This window comes from Musa acuminata, chromosome BXJ1-2 (genome assembly GCF_036884655.1).
Source record: "Musa acuminata AAA Group cultivar baxijiao chromosome BXJ1-2, Cavendish_Baxijiao_AAA, whole genome shotgun sequence".
In the NCBI taxonomy this organism is placed as follows: Eukaryota; Viridiplantae; Streptophyta; class Magnoliopsida; order Zingiberales; family Musaceae; genus Musa; species Musa acuminata.
In genome coordinates this window covers 22,738,881-22,765,639 of record NC_088328.1, presented here as the reverse complement: position 1 = coordinate 22,765,639, position 26,759 = coordinate 22,738,881, and the positions used below count along the sequence as shown (strand labels likewise).

The following is a 26,759-nucleotide window of genomic DNA, read 5'->3' as shown; positions in this document are numbered from 1 at the left end:
TTGGAGACTAAGTGTCACGATTCCGGTCCAAATAATCTTACAATATACCTCAGAAGAAAGCATATCAAACACTCAGTCACACTGTCGCTAATGGAGATCTTTCCTTGTCATAAATGAGGAGGAGTTCATAGGATGGTTGAATTGGATGCATGAAAAAGGTGTAACTGAGGGTATGGCATTAAGGTGGTGGACCAAATAGCATGTAAGATCTTTGACATATTTTTGCTTGTCTGACAATCTCTTGCATGTTCATTAAATTTAACAAAAACAATGAAATATTGAAGAAAAAAATTCATTCATTTCAAACTAAAATATAAAAATATTGATATAATAAATATGTTTTTAGACATACAAAACCTGAGGTTCAAATTAATTTGCAACCTCAACTCAGCTTGCCAAACTAGATCACATTAGAAAAAGAGGATTTCACAGTGTGGCTCCACCAACTACAGATCATGGCACGCAGAGAGAGAGAGAGAGAGAGAGAGAGAGAGAGAGAGAGGAATTGCAAACATCCATGTACTGCAATGCAGATAATGTTGTGAGATCCAATCTTGCAGTGGCCTCTATTGGGTCCATTTCCAGGAGTCAAAGCAAGCATATGGCCAATGCAAAGTTACAAACAGAAGAAGTCAGCACAGAAAGAAAAGGCATCTTCCCTTTTGGAGATCTGACTGTGATGCAAAGTTCTCACAAGGATCTCTTTGAGAAACCCAATTAAAGCTGACACAATGGATTCGCTTCCTCTGTTTCAAGCTCAAGCTCAAATCTTTTGCCCAAATCATCTTTCACAGAAGGAATGGTAGCAATCTTATACCTGAAAGAAGATAGAATCATCCAAAGCAGAACAGATGTTGGGAGTGGAAATCAAAAGGGAGAATATGCATACCTTTTCCACCCATCAAAAGGAGTTATTCCTCCACCAAAAGCTGACAAGTGCGTGTGTGCGCGCGCGAAGACTACCACCCAATCAGAGATTGATCCACCACAGAAGGTGGATGGGAGTCATCGAGAATCGTTGCCTTTCTTCGTGTTCTCTGCTTCAACAGATGTTTGCAAGGCAATGTCTGCTTTACAGGTGACAGCCACCCGCTTCATCCCTGAAGTCCAATGACTCTGCAGGTTTGAGGCAAAAGCATTTGCTCGCTGGACCTCCATGAGACCTGCACACTTCATGATTGGTGGCATGTGTCTTCTCCTGGCCCAGCTAGAATCTTTCAGCTGCCACCTTCCTCAGTGCTCACCCAAATTGATGGTGCCGTAGGAACGGATGTGGTGTCAACAGTTCCAGACTCAGAGCTCGAGTTGTGGTGAAGAAAACATCATTAGAACTGATGACAGGAGGCATTGATAACAAGGCATAGTTAAGATGAAGGTAATCACTCTATTTTTATTTTGACTTGTTTTTTTTTTTTTGAGATTGATAAGTATTTTGGATTTCTATATGTAAATTGGGTATGAACCTAATATTGGGCCGATCCTACCACTTATTGGGCCTACTTAGATAAGCCTGAAATGGGCTATTAGGCTGTGAAAAGGCCGCCGTTTTCCTTCGGTTTTGTTTCGTGTTCGTGTTACCTCTGCGCTCGAAGAGCGTAACAATAAGCCCTCGAGGAGCAAAACCCTCGCCGTTGCTGTTGGTGGTTCCTCCCGATCGTCGTCGATGACGGAGCTCAAGAAGCTATCGGAGGCGCGGGACCTGATGCGGATCGAGCGCATCGGGGCACACTCCCACATCCGGGGGCTCGGCCTCGACGCGGGGCTCGAGGCCCGTGCCGTGTCGGAGGGGATGGTGGGACAGTGCGCCGCCCGCAAGTCTGCTGGGCTCATACTTAACCTCATCAAGGAGGGCAAGATCGCCGGCCGTGCCATCCTCCTCGCTGGCCAGCCTGGCACCGGGAAGACCGCCGTCGCCATGGGCCTCGCTAAGTCCCTTGGTCCTGAGACCCCCTTCGCCACCGTCTTCGCGTCCGAGATCTTCTCCCTCGAGATGTCCAAGACCGAGGCCCTCACCCAGGCCTTCCGCAAGGCCATCGGCGTCCGCATCAAGGAGGAGGCGGAGATCATCGAGGGCGAGGTCGTCGAGATCTCCATCGACCGCCCTGCGGCCGGCGCTGGGTCGTCGGCGGGTCAGTCCTCTTCCAAAACTGGTAAACTGACCCTTAAGACGACCGATATGGAGACGGTCTATGAGCTCGGAGGGAAGATGATAGAAGCGCTGGGCAAGGAGAAGGTGCAGAATGGGGATGTGATAGCGCTGGATAGGGCATCTGGGAAGGTCACAAAGCTTGGGCGGTCGATCACGCGCTCGAGGGACTATGATGCCACCGGCCCGAGCACCAAGTTCGTGAGGTGTCCAGAGGGAGAGTTGCAGAAGAGGAAGGAGGTGGTGCATTGTGTCACCCTTCATGAGATCGATGTTATCAATAGCAGGTATGAGATTGCCCTCTCTGTCCAAACTATTACTTTTCAGTTTGTGATACATTTCCATTATGCTATTGCATAAGAAAAAAGAAAAAAAAAATCATCTTTTAAGACTCCATGAGTGCTTCCATTCAAACCTTATGCATTGTATTAGTACTTTGTGAATGAAAGAGCTCCATTTTAGGTCTAAAATAAAGATTACATATGAACTAAGTACCTGCTAAGGTGTTTGTTTCTTTACATTTTGAATTGAAAATTCAGTGCAATTGTTATACTGTCAGTGATTTTTAGAACTTTTCCTTTTCATTTTGAGATTTTTGATGTTGATTGATAGAACAATGGGCTTGCTAGGGCGACTGCAGGTTTAATGAATATTCTTCAAATATGATAGTCCAATTGCAGCTTGAAGCTTGCGAAAAAACAAAAAAATACTCCAAGTGTGATGGCATTATATGAATACAGATCTAGAAAAAAAATACTCCAAGCTTGCGAAAAAAAAAACCCGGTTGACACGATCTAGAAATTATGCAAGGGTTGAAGTGAAATTTTGTAGCTTATGAGCTTGACATTATATGAATACAGATTTAAGCACTAGATTCGTTATTGACTATGGTTGGTGTGAGAAGAAAGAATTATGACATCAAGAAAGTGATGTACAAGTTGCCATCTTCACTACTTGAACAGAATCTAAAGACCTGATATGCAAGACTTTTCATCTTTTAAAACCCTTCGTTGATGGCATCTGGTGTCTATTTGTTTGTAAATCTGATATTCTTGGAGTCACTAGTCACCATATAAGGTTTTATTGGATGAAAGATCAAAGTGACTTGTTTTATCTGTTGGGTTTTGTATCTTCCATATGGTTAACCAAAATTTTGTTCAAAATTATGCCTAGTCATTAAATGCTTACTGAAACTTTTCTCTACTTTTCATGGTTTCATTATTCAGCTATTGATATTAGTTTGTCTCTGTGCCACATATCTTCATAATTTTGTTTTACTTCAAACAAAAGAAAATTACTAATAGTTTAATATTTGATTTGCATGGTAGCTTCTGATGTCGGTTCATGTAACACTGTCTAGTGACTATTAGTTACAATGCTACTGAAGGATCTACTTTCAGGTAAAGATTTTGTATCATTGGTTTGTCGAATATTGTGGTATCGTAAGAATTTAGGATTCTTACTACGATATTATTTGCTAAGATGTAGACATAGTTCATGTCACCGAAGCCCTTTTCTCGTTATATTCGATAGTGTGTGGAGCATATGTTGCAAAATCAGAATTGCAATTGGGATAAGCTATTGTGTGGACCTGTGGATTGGAATAGTGGGGTTGGAATCAACCGAGAAATTGTTTTATAAATCTGTAACTTGTACCCTGTGCAACTTTTACCTTCTTGCTCATTTAATATCAGGTTTTCTGAAGCATTTGGTAAGGTATCTCTGTTCCCAATTTTGATATCACAGTTTTCTGGTGCACATTATGCCTTTGCTTGCAGTAATCCAGGGGATTGAGGTTCTTTCCAGTCGATAAGGGTTTCAGTTAGTACAATACGTTGGACTGATAGCATACTTGAGAAAGATATGAAGAACACTAGTGATTATTTTCTTCATGCCATTTCATATCATGTCTGCTATATATTACATTAGAACTTGTGAAACATCTCCTGGAATATTCGAGTGGACTAGCATGAATGGAGCATCAATATTTTGTTTTTGTGCATATTTTCAAGCTTGCTCATAGTAGCATTCTGTTCACTGGGATTTCAGGACGCAGGGTTTTCTTGCACTTTTTACTGGTGACACTGGCGAAATCCGAGCCGAAGTCAGAGAACAGATTGATTCAAAGGTTTCAGAGTGGAAAGAGGAAGGGAAGGCCGAAATCATACCAGGAGTCCTGTTCATCGATGAGGTCCATATGCTAGACATCGAGTGCTTCTCCTTTCTCAACCGTGCCTTGGAGAATGAGATGGCCCCAATACTGGTTATCGCAACAAATCGTGGGATCACGACTATTCGCGGAACTAACTACCGATCGCCTCATGGAATCCCAGCCGATTTCTTAGACCGCCTCCTCATTATAACCACTCAGCCATATACAGAGGAAGAAATCGGCAAGATTATCGAGATCAGGTGCGGAGAAGAAGAGGTGGAGTTGTCCAAGGACGCAAAGCTCTTGCTGACAAAGATTGGGGTGGAGACGTCGTTGAGGTACGCCATCCACCTGATCACAGTGGCTGCACTGGCTTGTCAGAAGCGGAAGGGAAAGACAGTCGAGATGGAAGACATAAGCAGGGTGTATCAGTTGTTTCTGGATGTGAAGAGATCAACTCAGTATCTAATGGAATATCAGAACCAGTACATGTTTAATGAAGTGCCCAAGGCGGGCGACGAAGATGAAACTATGCAGTCTTGATCTATCATTCGATCCTGATTCCGGTCATAGGTTGCGTTGGAGATGAGAGACTTAACAGAGTGCACACTGACGAGTAGGAGGAGATGCCATTTATGTCTTTTGCAGTGAAGAGTTCAACAGTTTACCTGTAGATTATGACCGAGGAAATGGTTTATCTACTGATTGATGGATTGTTCGAACGCCAAGCTTCATCTCTAGTTCTTGCATCATCATGTCCTAAAGCAGCTCAGAAGGGCATATAAGCTATTTCAAGTTAATAAGGACTTTTGACAGTTAATGATACTAAAGTCCATTCACTTATTCTTTGTAAATTAATAATAATATGATATTTCTATTGTTAATTTTTTTGTTATTTATAATTTAAATTTAAAATTTTAATATTCCTAAATATTTTTAACTTATCACTTAATTCTAAGAAGCTCTTTTGATTCCTCTCATACAATTTTCTATCTTTTTATTTATTTATTTCGGATGAAATGAGTTGTCGAGAAATTATATTTTATTGAGAAATTATATTCGGTAAAATTACATTTTATTATTTGTCCAATGATTGTATGAAGTAAAGGGTTTGTTAATAATTATATGAAGTAAAATGATTCCTAATAATGAAAAAAAAAAACCAATAGTAATCTTCTAGTAATAAAGTAAAAAAAAAGAAGCAGCAGCAGCAGAATGCACATGCAGACAACTGGAGATGTCGATAGATGAGAAATAATAATCTGCTTTGCCCAAGAAAAAAAAGGTTCATTCGACAATAACATAAATGAAATGCAACATACCATGTGGTCTGGACCATCTGCCCCAGCTTAGAGTGGATCTCCAGATCAGCCATGAGCTTTCTCGTCCACATCATCTTTCTCATCGACCCTCCATAATGATTTCAGCGAGTCCTTAGCCTTCCTCCTCGACTGCCAAGTCGCATCTCTTTCATAGAAATCATGGAGGAGACGCAGAGCCTTCGCCCTGCCCATCGCCGGACCAACGTTACTGTTCCCATCTACTGCCGATTCCCCTTTCAGCTCTCCATTAGGTTGAGCCATGAGATTCAACAGATTTGTACTTCCCCTCCTTGAGCTCGACAAAGAACGGGATCCCTTCACAGTCGAAGGCAGCTTCCTGACATGGACGGGCATTTCTTCATGCCTGGTTGCAATTGGCTCCTCCTCCCCATGAATCCTCGAATCTGAACACAAATTGTGGTTTTGATTGGTACTGCTAGAGTTCAGCTTCGTCAGGGTCCTCTCTACGTCCACTACCGAGCATGGGTTGCCGACCGAGAGCCCGTTCCAAGCCCTAGAAGGCACTGTCTTCCTCAACACCTTGAGCTGCCCCACCACCTCGTCCATGGAAGGCCGCATCTCCTTGAGGGACCGCACGCAGCTGGCAGCGACCGACGCGAGCTGCTTCCTTGCCAGTGGGTTCTTGGGCGGGGCGATCCTCGGATCGAACAGCGTCGAGACCTTGCCTTTTCGCAACAGGGGAACGGCCCACTCCACGACCGATGGCGGGGAGTGGGCGACGTCGATCGCCTTCCGGCCGCTCATGATCTCGAGAAGCAGGATCCCGAAGCTGAAGACGTCGGTCTTGGTGCTCAGGCTCTCGGGCGTGACGTAAGAGGGGTCGAGGTAGCCAAGCGTGCCTGCGGGAGGGGTGGAGCGGGCGGATGAGGGGAATTTGCCGTCGGCGGCGTCGTCGTCGTCGTCGCGGAGGGCGAGACCGAAATCGGCGAGCCGGGCGTTGGAGTCTTGGTCGATCAGCACATTGGCCGACTTGACGTCGCGATGGATGACGGGCGGCTGCGCGGAGTGGAGGGTGAGAAGGGCTTTGGCGGTCTGGAGGGCGAGGCGGAGGCGGCGAGCCCAGCCGGGCGGGCGTGGGTTGGAGTGGAGGAGGTCGTAGAGCGTGCCGTTGGGCATGAACTCCACCACCAGGAGCCGCTCTCTCCGATCGTCGGAGGGGGTGTAGCCGATGAGATTGACGAGGCGAGGGCTGCGGATGCCGGAGAGGATCTCGATCTCGTTCTCGACCTCGTCGCGAGCGGGCGCGGCGGCCGGGGATGGCGGGGGGGAGGAAAGAAGGCGGGGGCGGCGGGAGGGGCGCTTGACCGCGACCTGGCGGCCGCTGCGGAGGACCGCCTTGTAGACCGCACCGTGGCTGCCGCGGCCGAGGAGGGCGCCGTCCGAGAAGTTGGCCGTGGCCGATTCGAGCTCTCCATAGGTGAAATGACAAATATCGGGGTGGGAGAAGTCGTGGGCTTCGCCGCCTGCGTCGTTGCAGACATCATGCGGTGGAGCCAACGATTTGGGGAGGTTGCTGTTCTTCTTCTTTCTGTGGGGGTTTCGGGAGGTTACATCGGACGAGGAGATAGAGCGGCAGGTAGCGATGGAGGAATCAGCATGACAGGAGAGGTAGCCCATCGAAGAGGGATCCGCCGGCGCCTCCCTCACATGTGTGGGGAAACGGAAAGGGAGTCAAATAGGAAGAGTATAGCGCAGAGTGGCGCTTATCAACAATAATACGTATGTAGGCCACATTGCCCCCGATATGATGGACACCTCTGGCCTTCGCTATGGATCGGTTCTTCCCATAGCAGTGACTGACCCAACAAAAACAATGATTTCCAAATTCATGATAGTGCTCTGGTTCATGCAGAAAAAAATAAGGATTCTGCTATGGAAAATACTAAAAGGAGACTTGAATTGAGAAAGGCTATAATTTTTATGGATTCACCCACACATATATCACAATAAAATTTATAAAGATAAAGATTCTAAACAAAGCAATGACAATGAACATACAATTCAAGAACATGATAATAGGAAAGATGATTGATTGCAAGGACCATAGTAATTCAAGAACATGATAATAGACACAAATTAAAATTTAGAGGGACAGTAAATGAATTAAAAAGTTCAGTTGCTGTCTAATTTGTCCTATTTCTATCATCTCTCCGCTTGTCTGTAGGAATAAGGACACTAACTGGCAGCCAGCTGCTACGGTGGTGGAAGAAACGATATGGGAAAGCAAGGTGGCTGCTTACATGATTGTTCATGGTAAAGCAAAACGACATGGTAGCTTTTATTATCAACCATAAAATATGACATAGATATCTTCCATGTACCAAATAGTTACCTATATCCCAAAAGAGCTACGATTCAGATAATCCTGAATTGAATGTTCTAATTACACCAACTAAGAGAGAGAGAGAGAGAGAGAGAATGTAAGTCAACTGAGATTTACAAGAAATAAACTTAAGCTGCATGCAACATTAATCTTGCAGTAGACTAATGCAAAGGACCACATGACATGATTGATGAATCACGCTACCTGCCCCAAGTGATGCTGGTCCCTCTTGATGTGCATCCTCGATGTTAGATGCATTAACCATACATGGCATTGTTTATGAAGAGTAGTGCTGTGGCAGATAAGGAGTCTTCAGTCTTGCGATTTCTTATCAGGCGGATTGTAGCGTCATGCCTCGCTTAGCCACTATTCTTTCGAATTCTGTACATGCCTCTGGTGTGTCTTCTTCGCTAGGAGGTACGATTTGCCAAAACAGAGGAAGATACACCTCCCACTCCCTCAAAATTGCAGCACCTTTACTACTACCAGTTTTTTCCTTGCAAAAGGTAAGCAAAGAGTTAATTTACAGTTCAAATTCACAACATATGGTTTTAATACCACAAGATGTTTTTCCTTACCACGTGAGCTTCTATCAAGCTCTTCAGCTGCATTTGTCCTGCTGGGGCATTTACCCTCTGAATCTTCACTATCTCCTTGTTGACCTGGTACACAAAATGCAAACAAGATCGGTATAAATACATAGACCTGGATTTAAGCCTCGAAATAGACTCCCAGCATTAAGGAAGGCAACCTGAGTAAGAAATCAAAGAAATTCAACTAAAAAGTCCAAAAAAGTACTAGTAGGTACATTCAAACACAAACTTGTCAAACTTGCCTTGGGTCATCACAAATGCACCGGATTAATGAGACATGTTTCATGTGACCAGAAGCATCTAGTAGGACTGGCCATGTATAGTAGTAATTTTATGTTTCTATGGTCAAGACGGATTCGGTTCGAATATGTTGATTACAATTAAGAGCAAAGTTAGCATTGTAACTATCCTGCAATGGAAAGGTCTAGTGTACTTGAGTGTAACACCCTAACGTGCATGACTAGAATAGAATGTTACCTTCACTTATGCTATCAACAATAATATAATGCAAAGTTAGCATTGTAACTCAATAACTCGAATCTCACAAAAACCTTACCTAGGTAATGAAATACTTAAGGCCTAAGTCTTACTCTTACGGTGGATGCTCTGGCATTTTGGGCCACATTAACTGAAGTCCTTTCTTTGCTTGTAAGAGAGGGTTATTAAGTTGTCTTGCATAAACACAATACATGTGCACATGCACATGCACTTGAGAAATCTATTCATCAAGTTGTGGCATAATTTTTCTATAGAAATCAGATTAATATATTGATCAATCTTGAACATTGAATAATTTGACACAAACCTTGGGAATAAGAGTGTCATCCTCATCAAGAATATAAGCCAAACCACCAGTCATGCCAGCAGCAACATTTCTGCCCACTCTGGATAAAAACAAGAAATTAAATACGCATGTTAATAGACTAGTCACCTTCATGGTGTCAAATAATTTGGTAAAAGAAACACTCACTTTCCAAGTACCACCACACATCCACCAGTCATGTACTCGCAACAATGATCCCCAGTGCCCTCAACCACAGCTTCCACAAGAGAATTTCTAACGGCAAATCGCTCACCTGCTTTCCCTCTCACAAAGATTTGACCACCAGTTGCACCATATAGACAGGTGTTACCTACTATTGTAGCATCCTCCGGGCAGAAACCAGTGTCATCAACAGGTGTTACTACCAGCTCTCCGCCAGCCATACCCTGTGAAAATTTGACAATCTTAATTGAAGGGAAAAAAAGCCTGTTCATGAGGGCAGGAACTGCATTACCTTTCCAACATAATCATTAGCTTCCCCAACTAGTCGAATATTCATTCCAGGAGTCAAGAAGCAAGCAAAGGATTGTCCAGCACTTCCAATAAATCTGGAGATAAGTAGATAGCGTATCAATTTTCTGCATTTTCAACTGACATTAGATCAATATAGAAATCACATGACATACGTTAGATTAAGCTGCCCCGCAAAACCTACATCTCCATACTTCTTGGCTATAACACCAGCTATGCGACCACAAACAGCACGATCAACATTATAAATCTTTACAGTTTTATTGACCTCTTTTTCATTCTCAATTGCATTGGATATCTGCATCATGAATTTTTTTGGTAAAAGATTGGCCATCAGCAGCGAAAAACTAAATGAAAAATACATCATCACACAGGTATCACATGGCTTCAAGAGAAGAGAAAGGTGAACTTGAGCTTGTTGAATTTCGGAAATTTAGACAGGTATACCTAGGGTTCTACGGGGATGATGCTTTAAAAATTTTCAGTGATCTAGACTATCGATAAAGGCATTTTCTTGTACCTAACCTTTAGAAGGTGTTAACTCAGATATACTGAAATGGTTGTGTTATTAATGAAAAGATGGCAAAACAATAACTAATGTTGAATCAAGGAGTTCCTGGAGAAAGGTGAATAAAAAAAGAAAAAAAATGTCAGGAGTAATAATGAAGCCCAAGGAAAACAGGATAGGTAAGGGATGCATTACTGTGATTCATTTCACTGTGATCAATCCATATATTCAACACAAAGAAACTGTATGCTTCCAGTGCCAAAGCACTTGCTGATGTCAACTAATTAATTCTTGCATATCTTGGCAACCTAAGTTTACAATTTACTACAACAAGCAAATATTGTGAGACAAGACCAGCATAGAGAATCTATCATCATGTTTGCAAAGAAACAACAAGGGCATATGATTTTTGCTAAAAGCTTCTTCCATAGTTATTAACCTCGTCATTGAAAGATTGAGCAAGTTAACCTAACCTAGACAACTGGTAGATAACAAATTGCTTAGACAAATAAGAAAGTATTTGAAATAAGATTTACATAATATAATAAGTAATAACTAATTATGGGAGTGATAAGAAGTTTAAAATCTAGTAAAAATATTTGAAGGCTTGTTCATAGTTAACTCTAATACACATAGGCGATCAATTAACCCAACTAAAAAATTAGTGAAGACATAATAAAACAGTTACTGCAAGAAAAGTGGAAAACCAACATTTCCAAAATACAACATAACATAAAAATTCATCTTAGTTACTTGGATTCATAGCAAAATGATTTATTTACTGCTGGAAATAACTTTAAATTCTTACCTCAGGATCAGAAAGTATAATTTCATCTAATATAGGTCCATTAGTATGAACATCCTGATTCCTTATCTCAGTGCTGCTCCATTTAGGTAAGCCAACATTCTGCAAAAAATTGAATATAACGAATCTAAAGCCATGAAAACAAAAGGGTAGAAAACCTAAGGAGTTCAGTTTCTTACTGAAAGAAGGTAACTGAGATCAAGATGTTGAGTTTTTGTCAAAGAGATATGTCTTGGTTTTAATAAATCTGTTCGCCCAATTATGTCATCCAACTTCTCATATCCAAGTTGAGCCAAAACCCCTCTAACCTGGCCAGACATTTGAACCAAACTATATTCAATAAAATCTACCGAAGAGTAGAACAAAAATACATCCAAAGAGATACTAAAAATAGCAAAACAAGTTAGCATTTGGAAGTTGCACAGCGAGAAATATTCATTTTGATAATATAACAGAAATGTTACCTCCTCTGCAACATACAAAAAGTAATTGACCAGATCTCCAGGAACCCCAGGAAAACGAGCACGAAGCTCTTCTCTCTATAGAGTAGGACACTTTTAGCACCACACTCATCACTAATACACATGAGACAAAAAAGAAAGAACAAAATGGACAGTGAAAAATAATCTTCATGTGAATACCTGACTGGCAACCCCAACAGGACAGTTATTTGTATGGCAAATACGTGCCATGACACATCCAGTAGCTATCATGGCCACAGACCCAAAACCATACTCATCAGCACCCATGGCAGCAGCCATGAGGACATCAATGCCACTCTTAAATCCACCATCAACTCTCAAGATCACCCTTTCTCTCAAGCCATTTTGAATAAGCGTCTGAAAGACAATTTTCTGTTGATTACATGGACAACACAGAGAACAAAATAATCAGCAGCAATGATAATGAAAGTAGTGGACAACCTGATGAGTTTCAGTCAAACCGAGTTCCCATGGACCTCCAGCATGTTTAATTGAGCTTATAGGGCTTGCTCCCGTTCCTCCATCATGTCCTGAAATCTGCCTTGTCAAGAAAATAAAAAAGCTTATTTTTTCGAATAAATTGACAATAACTAGTTTACTTAATTAAATTTTTATATCAAGGTTTTAAATCTTGACCAAATACTGATTTCAGGAATTTTTCAGACTCGTATGATTCCAGTGTACTGGGTGGTATACCAACCCATACTTCCCTGTACTAGTAAATAAAAAAAAAAAGGCCAGTATTGGATCAAGTGGTCCAATACCAATCCTTTGTCGGATGGAAACAAATCAGATGGTACATCCCGTATTGACCAGTATGTGACACCTTGGTTTGTAAAGAGTGTACCTAGTGCATGAGACTACTGTTCTGGGAACATCTTAGTTTATACTTTATGCTAACCAATATATATATAATGTGAAAACATGTGATTTAGAGAGAAGGATGGATCACAGTCTCAAACCTTTATCTACACATTAACTTGTTGAAATAAGCATTTAATACAACATCCATTCCCTAGTATCTTGAGCCAGTACTTTGTCAAACTAATATGACATCACGAGTTAAATGTGAAAAGGGATATTTGACTGCATCCACTGGTACTTAGTTTTAACTTATGAATATGATAACATGCCACAGCACAGCATGCATGAAAGACATGAGCAACACAGCTGAGCCTTCTTTGGTCTACTATAAAGTCAGCATTAATGACAAAATGAAACTAAAAAACATAGTTCTGTAAATAAAAAATCTGGCATTCGAAAAAAAATTCACAAAATTACTAAAATTTGAGACATTTGAAAAATATTTTGATTTATGTTGGCTTCTGACTATTTCATTCTTGATTTTGTCTCAGAAGTTTCCTAAATCTTATGCAAAGATGGACTTGAAAAGTTAATTGGGTAAATGAACAATAGAGACAGTAAAGGAAACAATGATATAAAGATAGAATAACATATCAAATTCTACAATGCAGGGAGATGGGCGCTTTTGCTGTCACATGTAGGACATCAGAAATTAAGGAAACATGTTCCCAACTTAGCATCACACTGCATGCAATTCTGTTGACCTAAATGAACCACAAGATGGGATAACAATGCTGCCATGTGCAACATATCCTCTTCTGCAGCCCAATTGCATTGCATAATGTAGGTCCTAGCACCACCAAATTGTAGAATAGGGTACTGTCAATGTCATAATGTTTTGACTAAAAAAGTAACAATTTGGCCATATTTACTGTTCCTGCAAAAGACAAGATGCAAAATACCCATCTTTTTCAGATTTGCATAGAGCATCCAGTTTATCTTAAAAACTGTACAGTGAAGCTTCAAGCCCCAATCGCTCCTGAACACTAAAGGCAAGGGAAAGGTGTATGAATAAGAAATTTTGCTTTGATAAAACCCTTGCAGCATCATATTTTCCTTTTTTTATATTCCTATTCAGTTAGCACATGGCTATAAGAGCGCATGGCTCAGCTAAAACCATTCAGTGGCTGATCAACACTTCCAGTACTGTTGGAACTTAAATCCTTGGGTACTGATGCTTTAATATTCATTTTCTTAAACCTAATTTGTTTTTTTGAATTGATTGGTATACAGGTATAGTGCGTAATAATCAGGGATGATCTCAATAGCATTTAACAAAACTGACCAACCTCTATTGAAGGGTCTCTTGAAACCTCAAAACCTTATTCGACCAAGCAAAGCCCATATCACAGCAGCTCACTAACCCAAATCCCAGTCCAACTAGAACTAGAATTAGAGCAGCCCTCACCCAAATAGGGGCAGCCACAAGGAGAGGGTGACGCCAATTCCTAATAGGAATAGGACACTCATACGCCAACCCTAAAACAACTCCTAAAGGCACTAGGATTTTCCAAGACCTAAGGCATTAGGTCTCTGTAAGTCCTAACTGCATTAAGACTCCAAGTCCTAACATAGCTAGTACTCTGTAAGTCGTGCCTCCTCTCAAGAAACCAGCCAACCCTAAGCTAAGAAGAGAGGAGAGAAGAAGAAAAGGAGAAGAGGAGGATAGCAACAACACCCTTCTTCCTTCTATCTAGCATTCTAGCCGGCCTAGAGGCTAGAACAGTTTCCTAGCCAAGAGTAGCAGCAGAAGAAGAAAAGAGGAAGAAAGCCTCAGCAACCCTACACCAGCAACAGCTGAGATCAGCAGGCCAGGAGTCTTCTTCTTTCAGCTTGCGACAGAATTCCACAACAGAGAATCGTTGCAAAATAACTTCACCTTCATCCTCGATGTCCAAAGACGAAGCGGCAAACTCGACACATTCAGCCCCTTTCACAGTGTCGAACAGAGGTGTTATTGGATTGGTGAGAGGAGGGAAGAAAGAAAGAACCATCAACAACCTACGCTATGCCGAGAGCGATCTATTCGCACTTGTCGCATGAGAACTTCCGAACAACAGTCGCTCGAAAACTCTTTGCTTTAGTTCCCTATTTTATACACTTTAAATTCATAGCAAGAGTAGATTAATTCCCCTTTCTAAGTTGTGTTTATTGCAGCAAAAGCGCAACACCTCCACCAAAACTTTTATTCAAAAGATGGTATCGAGCGTTGGATTGTCAAACCCGAACCCCATATGGATCAAGTAGCTGAACCAAATGTTTAGAGATAATAGTTCTTTCTCTTAACTATCTTTATGCTCTCGCTGCACATGATAGAAAACCCCCAATGAAGCATAGCTCTAATCACAACCTCAAGCTCAATGTACTCTAGAAGTGTAGCAAACCACTTACTTGATCCCACCAATCACTCACATTTCTTCCCTAGTTCTTTATTTCATTTTCATCACAAACATGCCTACAATGGCATGGTGAATTACTAATTTGTGTCATTTGCACATGCTGCCCTAGCTAATGGTCAGAATGTAGTGTACCATTTGGAAGTCATTCCTATGATCAGAGAACTAAATCAGTTTCCATTTACATATTTTTTTTTTTATTTCTCACTTCACAAGCCATTGCCAGAAACTTGATGCATTTTTCTGATTATTCCTGTTGTCTCAATGTAATTTTATTTGCAATAGTGTGTCATAAAGCAATGCAAGAACAAATACTAAAAAATGTTGTTCCTGCCAATGTAACTTACAAGACACTTTACGAATGAATATAACATGGGCAGATCTGACAAATAATTGCAGCTACTCTAATGTTTTAAAATTTCCCATACTTCAACATTTGTTGTCCTAAAGAAATAATTTGGGAGTTCAGACCCAGCCAACTCAGACACGTCATGGGTTCTTCCTACACTGAACTGAACATTCATAAGTGTGAGCCCAGTGAATAAGGCTCCCGCCAATATGGAGTCTGGGGAGAGTGAATGTTCTCAATGAACTGAGAACAATTAAAGCTTAAATTTGTGAAGATATAAACAAAATTTATATGTCACCTAACCACAGAGACCCACAATATGATTTCAGCAGTCAAAAACTTCCAACACTGGTATCATCATCCACAAAAGTTGCACTACATATAGGATAAACATCCATATGTTTGTGGGAAAGACAGGAAAGATGGAAAAAGCCTCATAGTAAGAATTTCATAACTAAAAAGCAATTTAAACTGTTAAATATAACTAGAGAAGTCAATAATTTTAAAGCCAACAGTGAGATGAATGCCAAACACCTGTATAATATCAGCATTGCCTTTGGCTACACCAGAGGCTACAGTGCCAATTCCAGCTTCTGCCACAAGTTTTACAGATACCTTGGCCTTAGGATTGACCTGCTCACATGCACAGATTTGCAGAGTCTTAAATCATATAAAAAATTTGAAGATACTATATGATCATTTGTCCCCCTTTATATAAAAAGGGATAGTAATGCAACAGTTACAAATGAAGTTTCCAGAAGAAAAACCACAGTAATTTGAGAAAACTGTATGTTTACCTGATGAAGATCATAAATTAACTGAGCAAGATCCTCAATCGAATAAATGTCATGATGTGGAGGTGGAGATATAAGTGGAACCCCAGGCTTAGAGTTTCTTAACCGAGCAATATAAGCACTAACTTTCTTCCCAGGCAGCTGGCCTCCCTCACCAGGTTTTGCACCTTGTGCAATTTTAATTTCCAGCTGATCAGCATTAACTAAAAATGTAGGAGTGACACCAAATCGTCCTGAAGCAACCTGAAATGGTTCACATATCTAGTCAATTTGATCCACAAAGATATTTCCCATTTCATCAATAAATAAAAGGTTATAAGCAATTAAACATCATATCATAAGCACTGCAACATATTGGTTGAAAGTTAAACATCCATAAATATAATGCACATATACATGTAATTTCAGTTTAATCCATCTGTTACATCTACAGAAACACAAAGATTACTACAGATTATGCAAAAAAAAAAAAAAAAAAAACACTCTGCTGAGAAGCAAAGTTCAAATGCCGCAATATTGCCAACTTAAAAAAATCAAGTTCCCACTGTATATATGATCTAGCTAGACTCCACAAAGAATTTATTGATATCTTTACCTGTTTAATTGCACTTGTGGCGGTATCCCCGTTTTGAAGACCCTTCAGATGAGGAAGCGTTGGAGAATACCCATCAACAACATCAGTAAGAGGACTCCAACGAACTGGATCCTGGAAATTATTTGTACTTTTAAGTTTTAACTATGAAATTTTCATTGAAACTAATAAGAAATCCAATTGGACCACGTTTCTTCACAATAAACTGACCTCGCCCCCTTCTCCAGAGTTTGACTTTCCTCCTAATCTGTTCATTGCAATTGCAATTGCTTCATGTGTTTCTCTTGAAATAGCTCCAAGAGACATTCCACCAGTGCAGAAGCGCTGGACAATGGAGACTGCAGATTCAACTTTGCCAATTGGAATCGGTGCCCTACCACTCTTAAGCTCCAGAAGATCACGGAGAACCTGAAAAAGATATTATTGATAAAAATAGTATAGATCAGAAACTTCAAACAAAAACTCATAGATGTGCTGAAGTTGACAAAACATATATCAAATAAATGAAAAAGAGTGGTCAAACTGAAACTCACATTCACAGGTCGATTTGCAAGGTGCTGCTGGTAAATAGAATATGCATTTTCACTTTTTTGACGAACTGCTTTATGTAGAAGTTTGGACATTTCTGGATTGTTTCCATGATATTCGCCTAAAAGACCAAAAATACAGAACAATGCATCAGCAACTACACTCCTTACATTGATTGCTATGGTAAAATTATATGAGCAAAATAAAAGTGGTAGAAGTCACATTGTTTCTTAAGAAAAAATTAAACACACTGCATTAACTTGAGATAACTATGAATGGCCTATATCCTCGTAGCCACAATCAATGGATAAGTACATGGGAATGCAAAAAAAAATGAAAAGACAGCATTCGACTAGAGAGACCTAGTAGCTTAAACATGTCAAACAGACGAAAGGTACCCAGGCAAAGGTTAAACAAATCCAGGAATGGGCTCATATTTTGGCCTAAAGGCCATGTCAGGCCAGACTGGTATTGTGATTAAGCACACATACTGACAGGTTTCAAATCCAACAGATAGATCTAAGTTCATCCTCAAAAATTAAAAGAAAGGATGCAGAAGGCATGCTAAGTGGTGACCAGAAAATCGGAAGGTTTGCAGGTGTGTGCCAATAAGACAGAATAATGCAAGACAGTGCCTCAATTCTGGTTTTGCACAAATGATGACAATGACAACAAGCTGTTTGTCTCATCCATTTAGGATGATTCATAGTTTACAAGCATATTACATATTTTGAAACCATACAGTAAAAAATTAATGGTACCTCCAGGTCTGAATTGAATAAATCCAAAATTCTCTAGCCTCTTGGCTGTATCCTCCGAGAATGCCTTGACCCAGAAGGACAATGTTTCTCTTGCCAACTTTGTAAAGGAAAAGAACTTCCATAAGAAGCAGAATGAGAATACAACAATAGTCTATTACAAAGAAATAAACCAGACAAACAAAACAACATTTACAACAAAAAAACATCTACAACAAAAATGTTGTCATAATCATTACTTACATTTTAGTACCTGAGGATGATACTCATAACATATCTGTATATAGCTAAAGCAAAAAATCTGCCTTGCAATAAAATGACTGAAGTTAATCGCACATGATTCTAATAAATACTCCATGCTTAAACAATTGTTATAAGTGGCAATACCACCAACAACAGCATTTAATCCAGCTATGCACAAGCCACTGAATATAAAGAGAACTAAGAATACAAAATTGACTATAAAAACTTTCTAAAATTTACTTGAAATTATCAGAGAAACACAGTTTATACAAGTAACAGAAAAGCAAATGGTTAACCATTAAGTCAACAATAGGTATTTCATATGCAAGGAAGTAGTTATTAATATATGAATCTACCCATAAATACTTTTGCTCCTCCAAGACAAAAAGAAGTTACCACAATCCAAGTTTCATATATTTTAACCATCAAAGGTCAATGCTTCCCAAGGGAACAATTATTTTCCCCTAGCAAAAGAGCATAGCCAAAATAGATCTTCTAAGATTAGAGTTCCACAATATTTATCTGATTAACATTTATATAAAAAAAATGAGACCTCAAATGCTTCATTTATAGTACTTTACCTCATCAAGAGTTAGTCCGCCTATCTTTGATACACTCCCACAGAAAGCAATATCCACAATTTCTTGTCCAAGTCCATATATTTCAAATATTTGTGCCCCACAATAACTGATTAAGAAAAAGCAACATTACCAAAGACATTGATTATAAGAGTCATTCTAAATGTGATTTTCCATCTAAACAATGAATTGGCAAATAGAATTGTCATGCAATCTCTTTACAAACCTGGAAAGCAAAGAGATTCCCATCTTTGACAATATTTTGAGAAGACCAGATTTCACAGCCTGAAAAATGTCGTCATCAACAGCCGTTACAGTACAAGAAAAAACAGCAGAAAAATGCACAATGAAAATACTGAATAAACAAAAGAAAGACCAGAAGCAGCAACTGCTCCGATAGCAGGACAGCAGCAGCAGCAAAGAAAAAAAAAGAGGGTACTTAATCCATTACCAATGAACAGTTCTATCGAGGGACACCACCTCCATGTATAACCATAAGGGTGTTCATGCTAAAATCTAATCTATAAGAATAAACAAAAAATTACTCAATAATTATTCTCATTTGGAAAGCTTAACTTCAAGGTTCAAAATTTCAATCCTTGATACTAGGGACAACAAGAAAAGATTTATAACAACATAAGCATCCCAAGACACTACATTGGCAGTCTTAAGAACTGAGCTCCCCATTTTATGATCATATGAGCAGATTTAACATCTTTCAAATGGCCTACAGTTTCCTAAGTCTATTATCTCTTCAGATTAATTTCAAAATTACTCAGTATCTTCCTAGTTGCATCAGAAGTCCATTTTTACTACCAGATCTACAAACACAACTAGAATAGAAAAAACAACATTTATAATAAGACTGTGGCAATGGAAGCTGTACTGCAGCCTATAGAACTGGGTGTAATAATTATCCTGGAAAATCTAATAATTTCAGCTGTCAGAGAAGCATATACCTTGCAGAAGTTCCTCTGAGCTTGCTCTATTGTCACTGTAGGCATCTTTCCAGTCCGCATCAAGCTGACAGCTTTTGTACTCAGCCTCCACTGGCGACATGTCTCTAGTGCCAAATATGGGCATACCGCACTGAGAAGCACATCAATAATGGTGTTAACTGGTGCTACCATCCATACAAAAACAGCTGTGTTTTTTGAGAGCATGTTTTTTGAGACGAAGCACAGGTGTGTTATTATCATCAAGATTCTTCTCCACAAAGTGGGTTCAGCTATGGAGTACAAGAAGTTCAGCAAAAATTTTGGTGCAAGTATAGAGCATCTTGGAAAGATATATTACTTGTAGGAAATGAGACTTGATCTAGATAACCATTCAAGTAAAATCTACATAGTTCTTGTATTCTAAACAGGTAAAATTATTGAATGAGATTGTTAACAACCGGTTTATATATTTAAACCAAAGACATTCACAGATTTTTACTTGAAAATATCAAAATGAATATAAAGAATGCAGGGAAAATCAGAAGGAAACACATTTAGTCAAGTTTCAAGCATCCAAGTGCAGTGAAATTCTGATGAAAATAGTAGTACTCAAAAAAATATAAGGACTGGTAATTTGACCAAAGAGTATAAAAAATTATGTTAGCAAGAACTACAACTGAGCCTCCTTTCTAGCTGTGACTGCTCTCTTATTATTCACACACTGACACCATAGTCTAACTAGGGCTCTTAGATCTGATCTAAAATAAACCATCTCTAGATTTATTTCTGTTATCATAAAGAATATGATGACAATCCTCCCAAGATGCCAAAAAAATACAAAAAATAGGAATCCCAAACAATACAATTACTATTTAATTCTTAAATTATAAACCACATTTCACAAGATCGATATTGGTATCAAAATCAACCAGGGATAATCAGACCACGATTGAGAGGATTTAAAAGATTGGAATTGGTTGAGAAAACAATTTAAAATTTTAAAATATGAGAAAGTATGCTAAAAAATAATCTTATCTCAGACTTCATATATTCCATACAAGTATCTAACTTTGAAGACATGTTTGATCAATGGCCTTGGCCTGGATTGGCTAGGTCGAAACAAGGTATGGATCCATATCAACCAATATCAAGACATGATCAATATGTACTCCTCCTGCCTCCATCTGTGTACCAATTGGCATGGCAATTTATTTCAGACACAAGTACAGTTCAGCACTGGTTGCATTGGACCAGTACATACAGCTAGACAATCCATGTGGTGAAGCGAATACAGGATCTGACATTATAATAGAAGACATTCCAGGTCTCTAATCCTTCCCACCTCATCTGTCAACTAATATGAACGAATGATGCATGCTTTCCCATTATCAGAAAAAGAAAATAAATGACTTGAACAGAATGAAATAGAACAATGTAGAAATTATATTAGATTGAATAATGAAAATAATGCAGCAATTATAATATGACACCTAGAAAAATTATACCTTGCTCCATATCCAATCAAACATGCAAAGTGATGGGTGCTGAAACATTGAGCAGTATCAGCAACAATGGAAGCTGACATCCGCAATCCATTTTGAATCAAATGCTGGTGGACAGCACCAACAGCTAAAAGTACAGGGATAGCAGGACGAGTTGGCTCCTGACAAAAAACAATGAAGAAAAAGGACCGATTAACAATGGGGACAGATCAGTTACAAACTCAGTAATCTACATCAGCAAAAGCTTCATTTAACATGGTGCTTCTGGCCAAGTAAGAAAATAAACAATTTACACAAGAAAATGTATAAAAAGAAATGACAATATTTATGGATTTCCATGTGAAACACAGCAGAAATTTACATATAGAAATAAACTAAACATAGAATAGATAAATGAGGCTATCTATCATGATACTGATTATTATCCAAAATGTATCTGTAAAGCAAAATAGAATAGGGTGCAACAGAGAGAGAACTTTAGCCTGAATAGTGAAAAGTTTTAAGCTTTGGAGATAAACCAACAAAATTTTGATATAGAATGTGCTTATAAATCAAGATTATTAAATTAATTGAATCCTCATTTTAATACAAATATCACAATTGATATACCGTGACATTGGTGTTTAGGTTATGCTAGCAAAATTGCAAATTAAACTAGAAAAGGCCTTGCTTAAGGCTTGCCTATAACTGAGTTCATAAAGAACAAAACATGTGACGCGTGCCAAATGGACATGAAAGTCAAAAGTTCATTTAAACTTAAGAAATTATTTAGCACCAATAGGTCATTACAATTTACAACTAATCCGTACGAATTTTTTAGGCTGTAAGTTACTGGTCATGTAGGTAGGAAATATACATTTGATTTAATTGAGGACTATAATATATATTGGCTACCCTTATCACATAAATACAGATAGTACGAAATTAAAAAAACAAATGATTTCAGAGCAGCAACCATGGTATGATAATCACATTGTTAAAAACTTTGTAACAGAAATGATTATATTTTTTTTATTTTTGACTTCCATAATGAAAAGCATTATATTTGTAAATTTTCTACCAATTGAAATCCACAACAAACATCACATTTTGCAAAGACAATATAGATACCTACAAGAGTGAACATCAAGCTTAATGAACACACCTTACCTAAATATCTTTTGGCAAAAGCTTATCTATGACAAGCACACTATGTTATGAAAAGGGATCTAACTCGACTCAATCTGTTAAGGACGCAATACGAACCTTTAGAATAGCAAAAAGTCAAATGCTTGTTCTAATTTGAACAAACATTTTATTCTTAACAAAAAGAAAAAGAAATTCTTCTTGAATAATCTACAACATTTTAAAAATACAGAGTTTGTAACAAAAATTCTCAAATGTTCTTCATGAATAAAAATGAGTTGCAAGATATTGGTACAATTAATCCTTGTGCCACGAAATTTCCAAGCACAGGAATATCGAGTTCAAAATAAGCATGAAGTTCGTTGTACAACTTGATCTATAAATTAACCAAAGTACACAAGGAGCATCTCAAATAGTTTGGGATTGAGAAATTGACGCAGGTTGGAACTGCAGTGAACACAGCAAATAAACTAGATAAGAACAAATTGGGTAAGTGGTTAGAAGTATTACATTGTAAGTGGGCAGGATACAAGCATCCTACTAACTTGCATAATTTGATATGCAAAGGGCTCAAGGAACAACATTTAGACATCCATGCAATTAAATTGGATCTGTAACATATTTGTTTGTGGGTGAGTGACCATTAATGTCTGAGCACTGCCAACGGCATTTAAATGAATCGCACAATAACTTATGTGGCCCAATTTTTAGAAAAGATTTTTTAAAAAAATAGCAAGTCGTTCATATTTTCTTAAATCTAAACATAGTGAATCACAGTGATTTAAAAAGCGCTAGGCATTAAAAGAAGCCAAGCTTCCAAAACACCCGAGGCCCTATGCGCTCGCTTGAGCGAAGCGAGTCACTAAAATATAAAAAAATATATAATATAATTAATAAATATAATTATTTAAATAAAAATATGATATTAAATTAAAAAAATCCTAAGTATAATGTCACTATGTCACATTAACAAAAGTCTCAAAATTCAAAACAATAAATAAAATTAGTAGTATTAAAATCAAAATAATATATTATTAATCTAATAAATAAAATATTGTTAACAGTATACTGTTAGTATACTGTTAACAATATACTGTTAATAGTATACTGAGTCGAGTGTGAGAAGAGAAGAGACTGAGGCTGCTGACTGAGAGCAGCGACAGCGACGAGCAGCAACAGTGGCAACAGCAACGGAGAGCAACGACAACAAAGAGTAGCGATAACGGTAGCGGAGAGAGGCAGCGACAGCGATAGCAAAAAGAAAATGTCGGTGGCGGGAGTCGGTTAGGGTTGGGGAAGTCACGAGAGGCAACGAAGAGAGGTTGGTATTGGTGCTTTAGTTGGTTCGATTGAACCAACTAATGCAAATGCGACCGAACCAGACCTAACACGCTGGTTTGATCGCCTGATTTAACCCTAGCGCTCGCCCGAAGCGCCCAACGCCTGGGCTCCGGCAAACGCCTCTTTGAAACGCACCGCCCGGATAGTAAACAAGGCACTCAGGCCTCACCTCGCCCGAGAGCCTAGGTGAGCACCCGAGTACCTTTTGAAATCACTGGTGAATCGCATAACAATTTACAACCAAAAGAAACTAAAGTTGCATCAATAAAGAAAGTCATTTTACGTTACTTCAATGAACTAAAATTAACTTAAAAACCCAAATTAGTCTTTCAAATATATCTTTTGCCTCAACTGTTTGGACCTAGAGAAGATGTTACTAGTAAGCCTACAACCCAATGGCTAATAGAAAGAACTGGTTTTGGTGTGACCATGGACCATGTGACTGATAGAAATGAATAGAAAGTGATTTAACCAAAGAAAACTTGTTCCAATCAAGTATCTTGCATTGGCCATTAATTCATAGGCTAAATATGTTGAAATACATGTTTTAGGTAACTAGCAATGTTTTTAATAGCCACTCAGGCACTCAAGCGAGGCCAGGCGAGGCGAGGCCCGAGCACCTCACACAATGTTTGAGCAATACGTTTCAGTGAAGCGCTCGCCTGAGATACGGCGTTGGGTGCCTCGGGTCAGTGCCCAAGTGAATGCCAACAAATCGAACAAAATGTGAACTCTGGTTCGATTGAACAATAACTTGGTTCAATTGAACTAATTAAACCTAACACGAAACCCCAATACCCCCTCCCCCGGCACTCGCGACCTAATGAAACCCTGGACTCCACATTACCGCCCAACCCACCTTTGGTCCGTCACTGCTACCTTCGTGCATAGCTCCCTCAGCAACTGATGGACAGGCCCAAAGCTTCCTCCATCGTAGCTACTTCCGTGTGCAGTTCCCTTTGCCGCTATTGCTTTCGTGCACAACTCCCTCCACTACCGAGGGAGGGGTCCGTAGCTTCCTCTACAGCCAACGGACACATTCGAAGCTTCCTCCACCATCAACGCCACAGTCTACAACTTCCTCCGCCACCACTACCATCGTCCAAAGCTTCGTCTGTCATTATTGCCCTCTCCTTCCCCACCTCTTTTAGCATTTTTGTTATTAGAATATGGACAATGTAATTTGATACTTTATATGATTTCAATTTAATGTCACATTTTTATTTTTATAATTATATTTATCAACCATAATATATATTATTATATTTTAATATTCTAAAGCACCTTACTTCCCTTGGGAAAGCGCCTAGAGCCTTGGGCGTTTTGGAACCTTAGCGCCTAGTGCTTTTAAAAATAATAGTACCTAAGCATTTACACGATGACATATGACAACATTACTACTAATAATATCAATAATTATAAATTACACCACAATTTGTAACCCTTGAACTGAATCAACCTTTAAACTAAGACTAAACCTATAACACACAATATTGAAGAGCACTTAACAAAATGTGAAATAAAAAATTAAAAATGAAGAGAAAAAAGAGTATAGTACTCCCTGAAACGATCATGCCTAGGTTAGGGCTCAATTAAGCACCACCTAGGTGGCCATCTTTAACAACATTAACAAAGAAGATACAAATTTCCAAATGCCCACTCATCATGACATGAATATATTCTCATAAGGGATTTTAAAAAAATTAATCTACTAATATGCATGCTAAGAATTTAGTATATATATAGGGCAATACACAATGATAAAATATTTGATATTTCAAACCTGAAGTTATTAAAGACCGAATGCAGACTATGGCACTAAATACTCACTATCAAGTTGCAAAACTAAAGGCATACTTTTAGCTTTTCAGGAAACTGTTACATATTCACTAAATTAAATAAAATAAAAAATTAAGTTTGTGCAATTTTTTAGACAGCAATAAGTATCATTAAACAAACACGTAGAATTACAAAATTTAGCTAAGACAGCAGATATGTACAATGAACGTTTACCAGATCCTCAGAACGATCAGAAAGAACAAGTAGTTGGCAACCATCCCGTACAGCTTCATCAGCTGCTTCACAAAGCCTTTGCAGTGCTTTCTCCAATGAGCCATCTAAGCCTTTCCGGATATCAAAATATGTAGACAAGATTTGCGCTTGTAAGTTTGGATCCTTCATCAGTGACTCGAGCTCCCCTTCATTCAGCACTGGACTTGACAGAATAACCTGGCAAAAGAAGAGGCATTAAGAACATCAATGCAATACACAATACACAGTTTGAAAAGGATGAATTGAAAATACAGACCTGAGAAGCATTCTCAGGTCCAACTTCTAAAATGTTTCTACGCTTTCCAATATTAACCTCCAGAGACATCACTAAACCCTCCCTGAGGGGATCAATCGCAGGATTCGTGACCTGTAGCAATGACGATGATCAGGATAATGAAATAAAGAACATCAAATAAAGACAATGGTAGCTGGTAAATATAACTGCTAGTACATCATCTAATTATTAATAGATTGCAGCTAGCTTTCCAAGAGACATATAAAGGAAGTTATGTATATCTATAGGTTTCCTTCTCATTGAGATAGATCATTAATACAATGATTGTAGAAAAATAAATAATAAAAAATTAGCCACCAGCTGAAATAAAACCATAATGTAAATTTCATGCATGAAGCAGAAAAAAGACAGGTCCCATTCATCCAATTGAACATTTGTCAGAGTACAAAACTACATAGTCTAATTCGATGGTAAAGTAGTGAACTTTAAATATTGACATATACAAGAAATGATAATAACACTAAGAATTCTAGACAAATAGATTTTAACAGTTTTAGCTAGTCTTCAATTTCTTCTTTGATAGCACTTTCTTTTAAGTCTATATACAGAATTTAGTTATGTTTATGCAGGTCAGTTTGCAAAGGTAACTAGTATGGGCATCAGATATCTCCAAGATTCAGGTATATGTAGAAGAAAGCAACTCTGAAGGAATTAGAATCCTCACACATCCAAACATATACATGGCAAGATCTGATTGAGCATGGCAATTAACTAAGATGAAACTGATCCAGAGTCCATCAAAAAGTTTTACTAATTCA

General features: G+C 38.8%; 3 protein-coding genes across 3 annotated transcripts in view; 1 reads left to right on the top strand and 2 right to left on the bottom strand.

The window, feature by feature from the left end:
• Positions 1 to 1,550: 1,550 nt before the first annotated feature.
• On the top strand, positions 1,551 to 5,026 carry LOC135598979 (uncharacterized). The gene is made up of 2 exons (XM_065093570.1): positions 1,551 to 2,433; positions 4,196 to 5,026. The coding sequence occupies exons 1-2, from the start codon at positions 1,664 to 1,666 to the stop codon at positions 4,839 to 4,841; spliced, it is 1,416 nt and encodes a 471-aa protein (XP_064949642.1). The 5' UTR covers positions 1,551 to 1,663; the 3' UTR covers positions 4,842 to 5,026.
• Positions 5,027 to 5,520: 494 nt separating this feature from the next.
• Positions 5,521 to 7,394, bottom strand: LOC103976156 (serine/threonine-protein kinase-like protein At3g51990). Its single transcript, XM_009391357.3, has one exon. It carries the CDS (start codon positions 7,256 to 7,258, stop codon positions 5,666 to 5,668), a length of 1,593 nt encoding a protein of 530 aa, XP_009389632.2. The 5' UTR covers positions 7,259 to 7,394; the 3' UTR covers positions 5,521 to 5,665.
• Positions 7,395 to 7,895: 501 nt separating this feature from the next.
• Positions 7,896 to 26,759, bottom strand: part of LOC135598972 (ferredoxin-dependent glutamate synthase, chloroplastic) — a 31,182-nt gene continuing 12,318 nt past the window's right edge. Inside the window, exons 11-33 of the mRNA XM_065093544.1 lie at positions 25,963 to 26,073; positions 25,668 to 25,883; positions 21,192 to 21,349; positions 19,708 to 19,837; positions 18,975 to 19,033; positions 18,752 to 18,857; positions 17,931 to 18,027; positions 17,175 to 17,290; positions 16,852 to 17,049; positions 16,645 to 16,755; positions 16,053 to 16,292; positions 15,790 to 15,888; positions 12,088 to 12,183; positions 11,806 to 12,003; positions 11,629 to 11,703; positions 11,344 to 11,472; positions 11,168 to 11,266; positions 10,007 to 10,149; positions 9,835 to 9,928; positions 9,528 to 9,766; positions 9,363 to 9,441; positions 8,543 to 8,626; positions 7,896 to 8,460 (exon numbers count right to left, since the gene is read on the bottom strand). Coding sequence (XP_064949616.1) covers positions 8,296 to 8,460; positions 8,543 to 8,626; positions 9,363 to 9,441; positions 9,528 to 9,766; positions 9,835 to 9,928; positions 10,007 to 10,149; positions 11,168 to 11,266; positions 11,344 to 11,472; positions 11,629 to 11,703; positions 11,806 to 12,003; positions 12,088 to 12,183; positions 15,790 to 15,888; positions 16,053 to 16,292; positions 16,645 to 16,755; positions 16,852 to 17,049; positions 17,175 to 17,290; positions 17,931 to 18,027; positions 18,752 to 18,857; positions 18,975 to 19,033; positions 19,708 to 19,837; positions 21,192 to 21,349; positions 25,668 to 25,883; positions 25,963 to 26,073 — 3,042 coding nt within the window. The 3' untranslated portion in view covers positions 7,896 to 8,295. The remainder of the gene's footprint in view (positions 8,461 to 8,542; positions 8,627 to 9,362; positions 9,442 to 9,527; positions 9,767 to 9,834; positions 9,929 to 10,006; positions 10,150 to 11,167; positions 11,267 to 11,343; positions 11,473 to 11,628; positions 11,704 to 11,805; positions 12,004 to 12,087; positions 12,184 to 15,789; positions 15,889 to 16,052; positions 16,293 to 16,644; positions 16,756 to 16,851; positions 17,050 to 17,174; positions 17,291 to 17,930; positions 18,028 to 18,751; positions 18,858 to 18,974; positions 19,034 to 19,707; positions 19,838 to 21,191; positions 21,350 to 25,667; positions 25,884 to 25,962; positions 26,074 to 26,759) is intronic.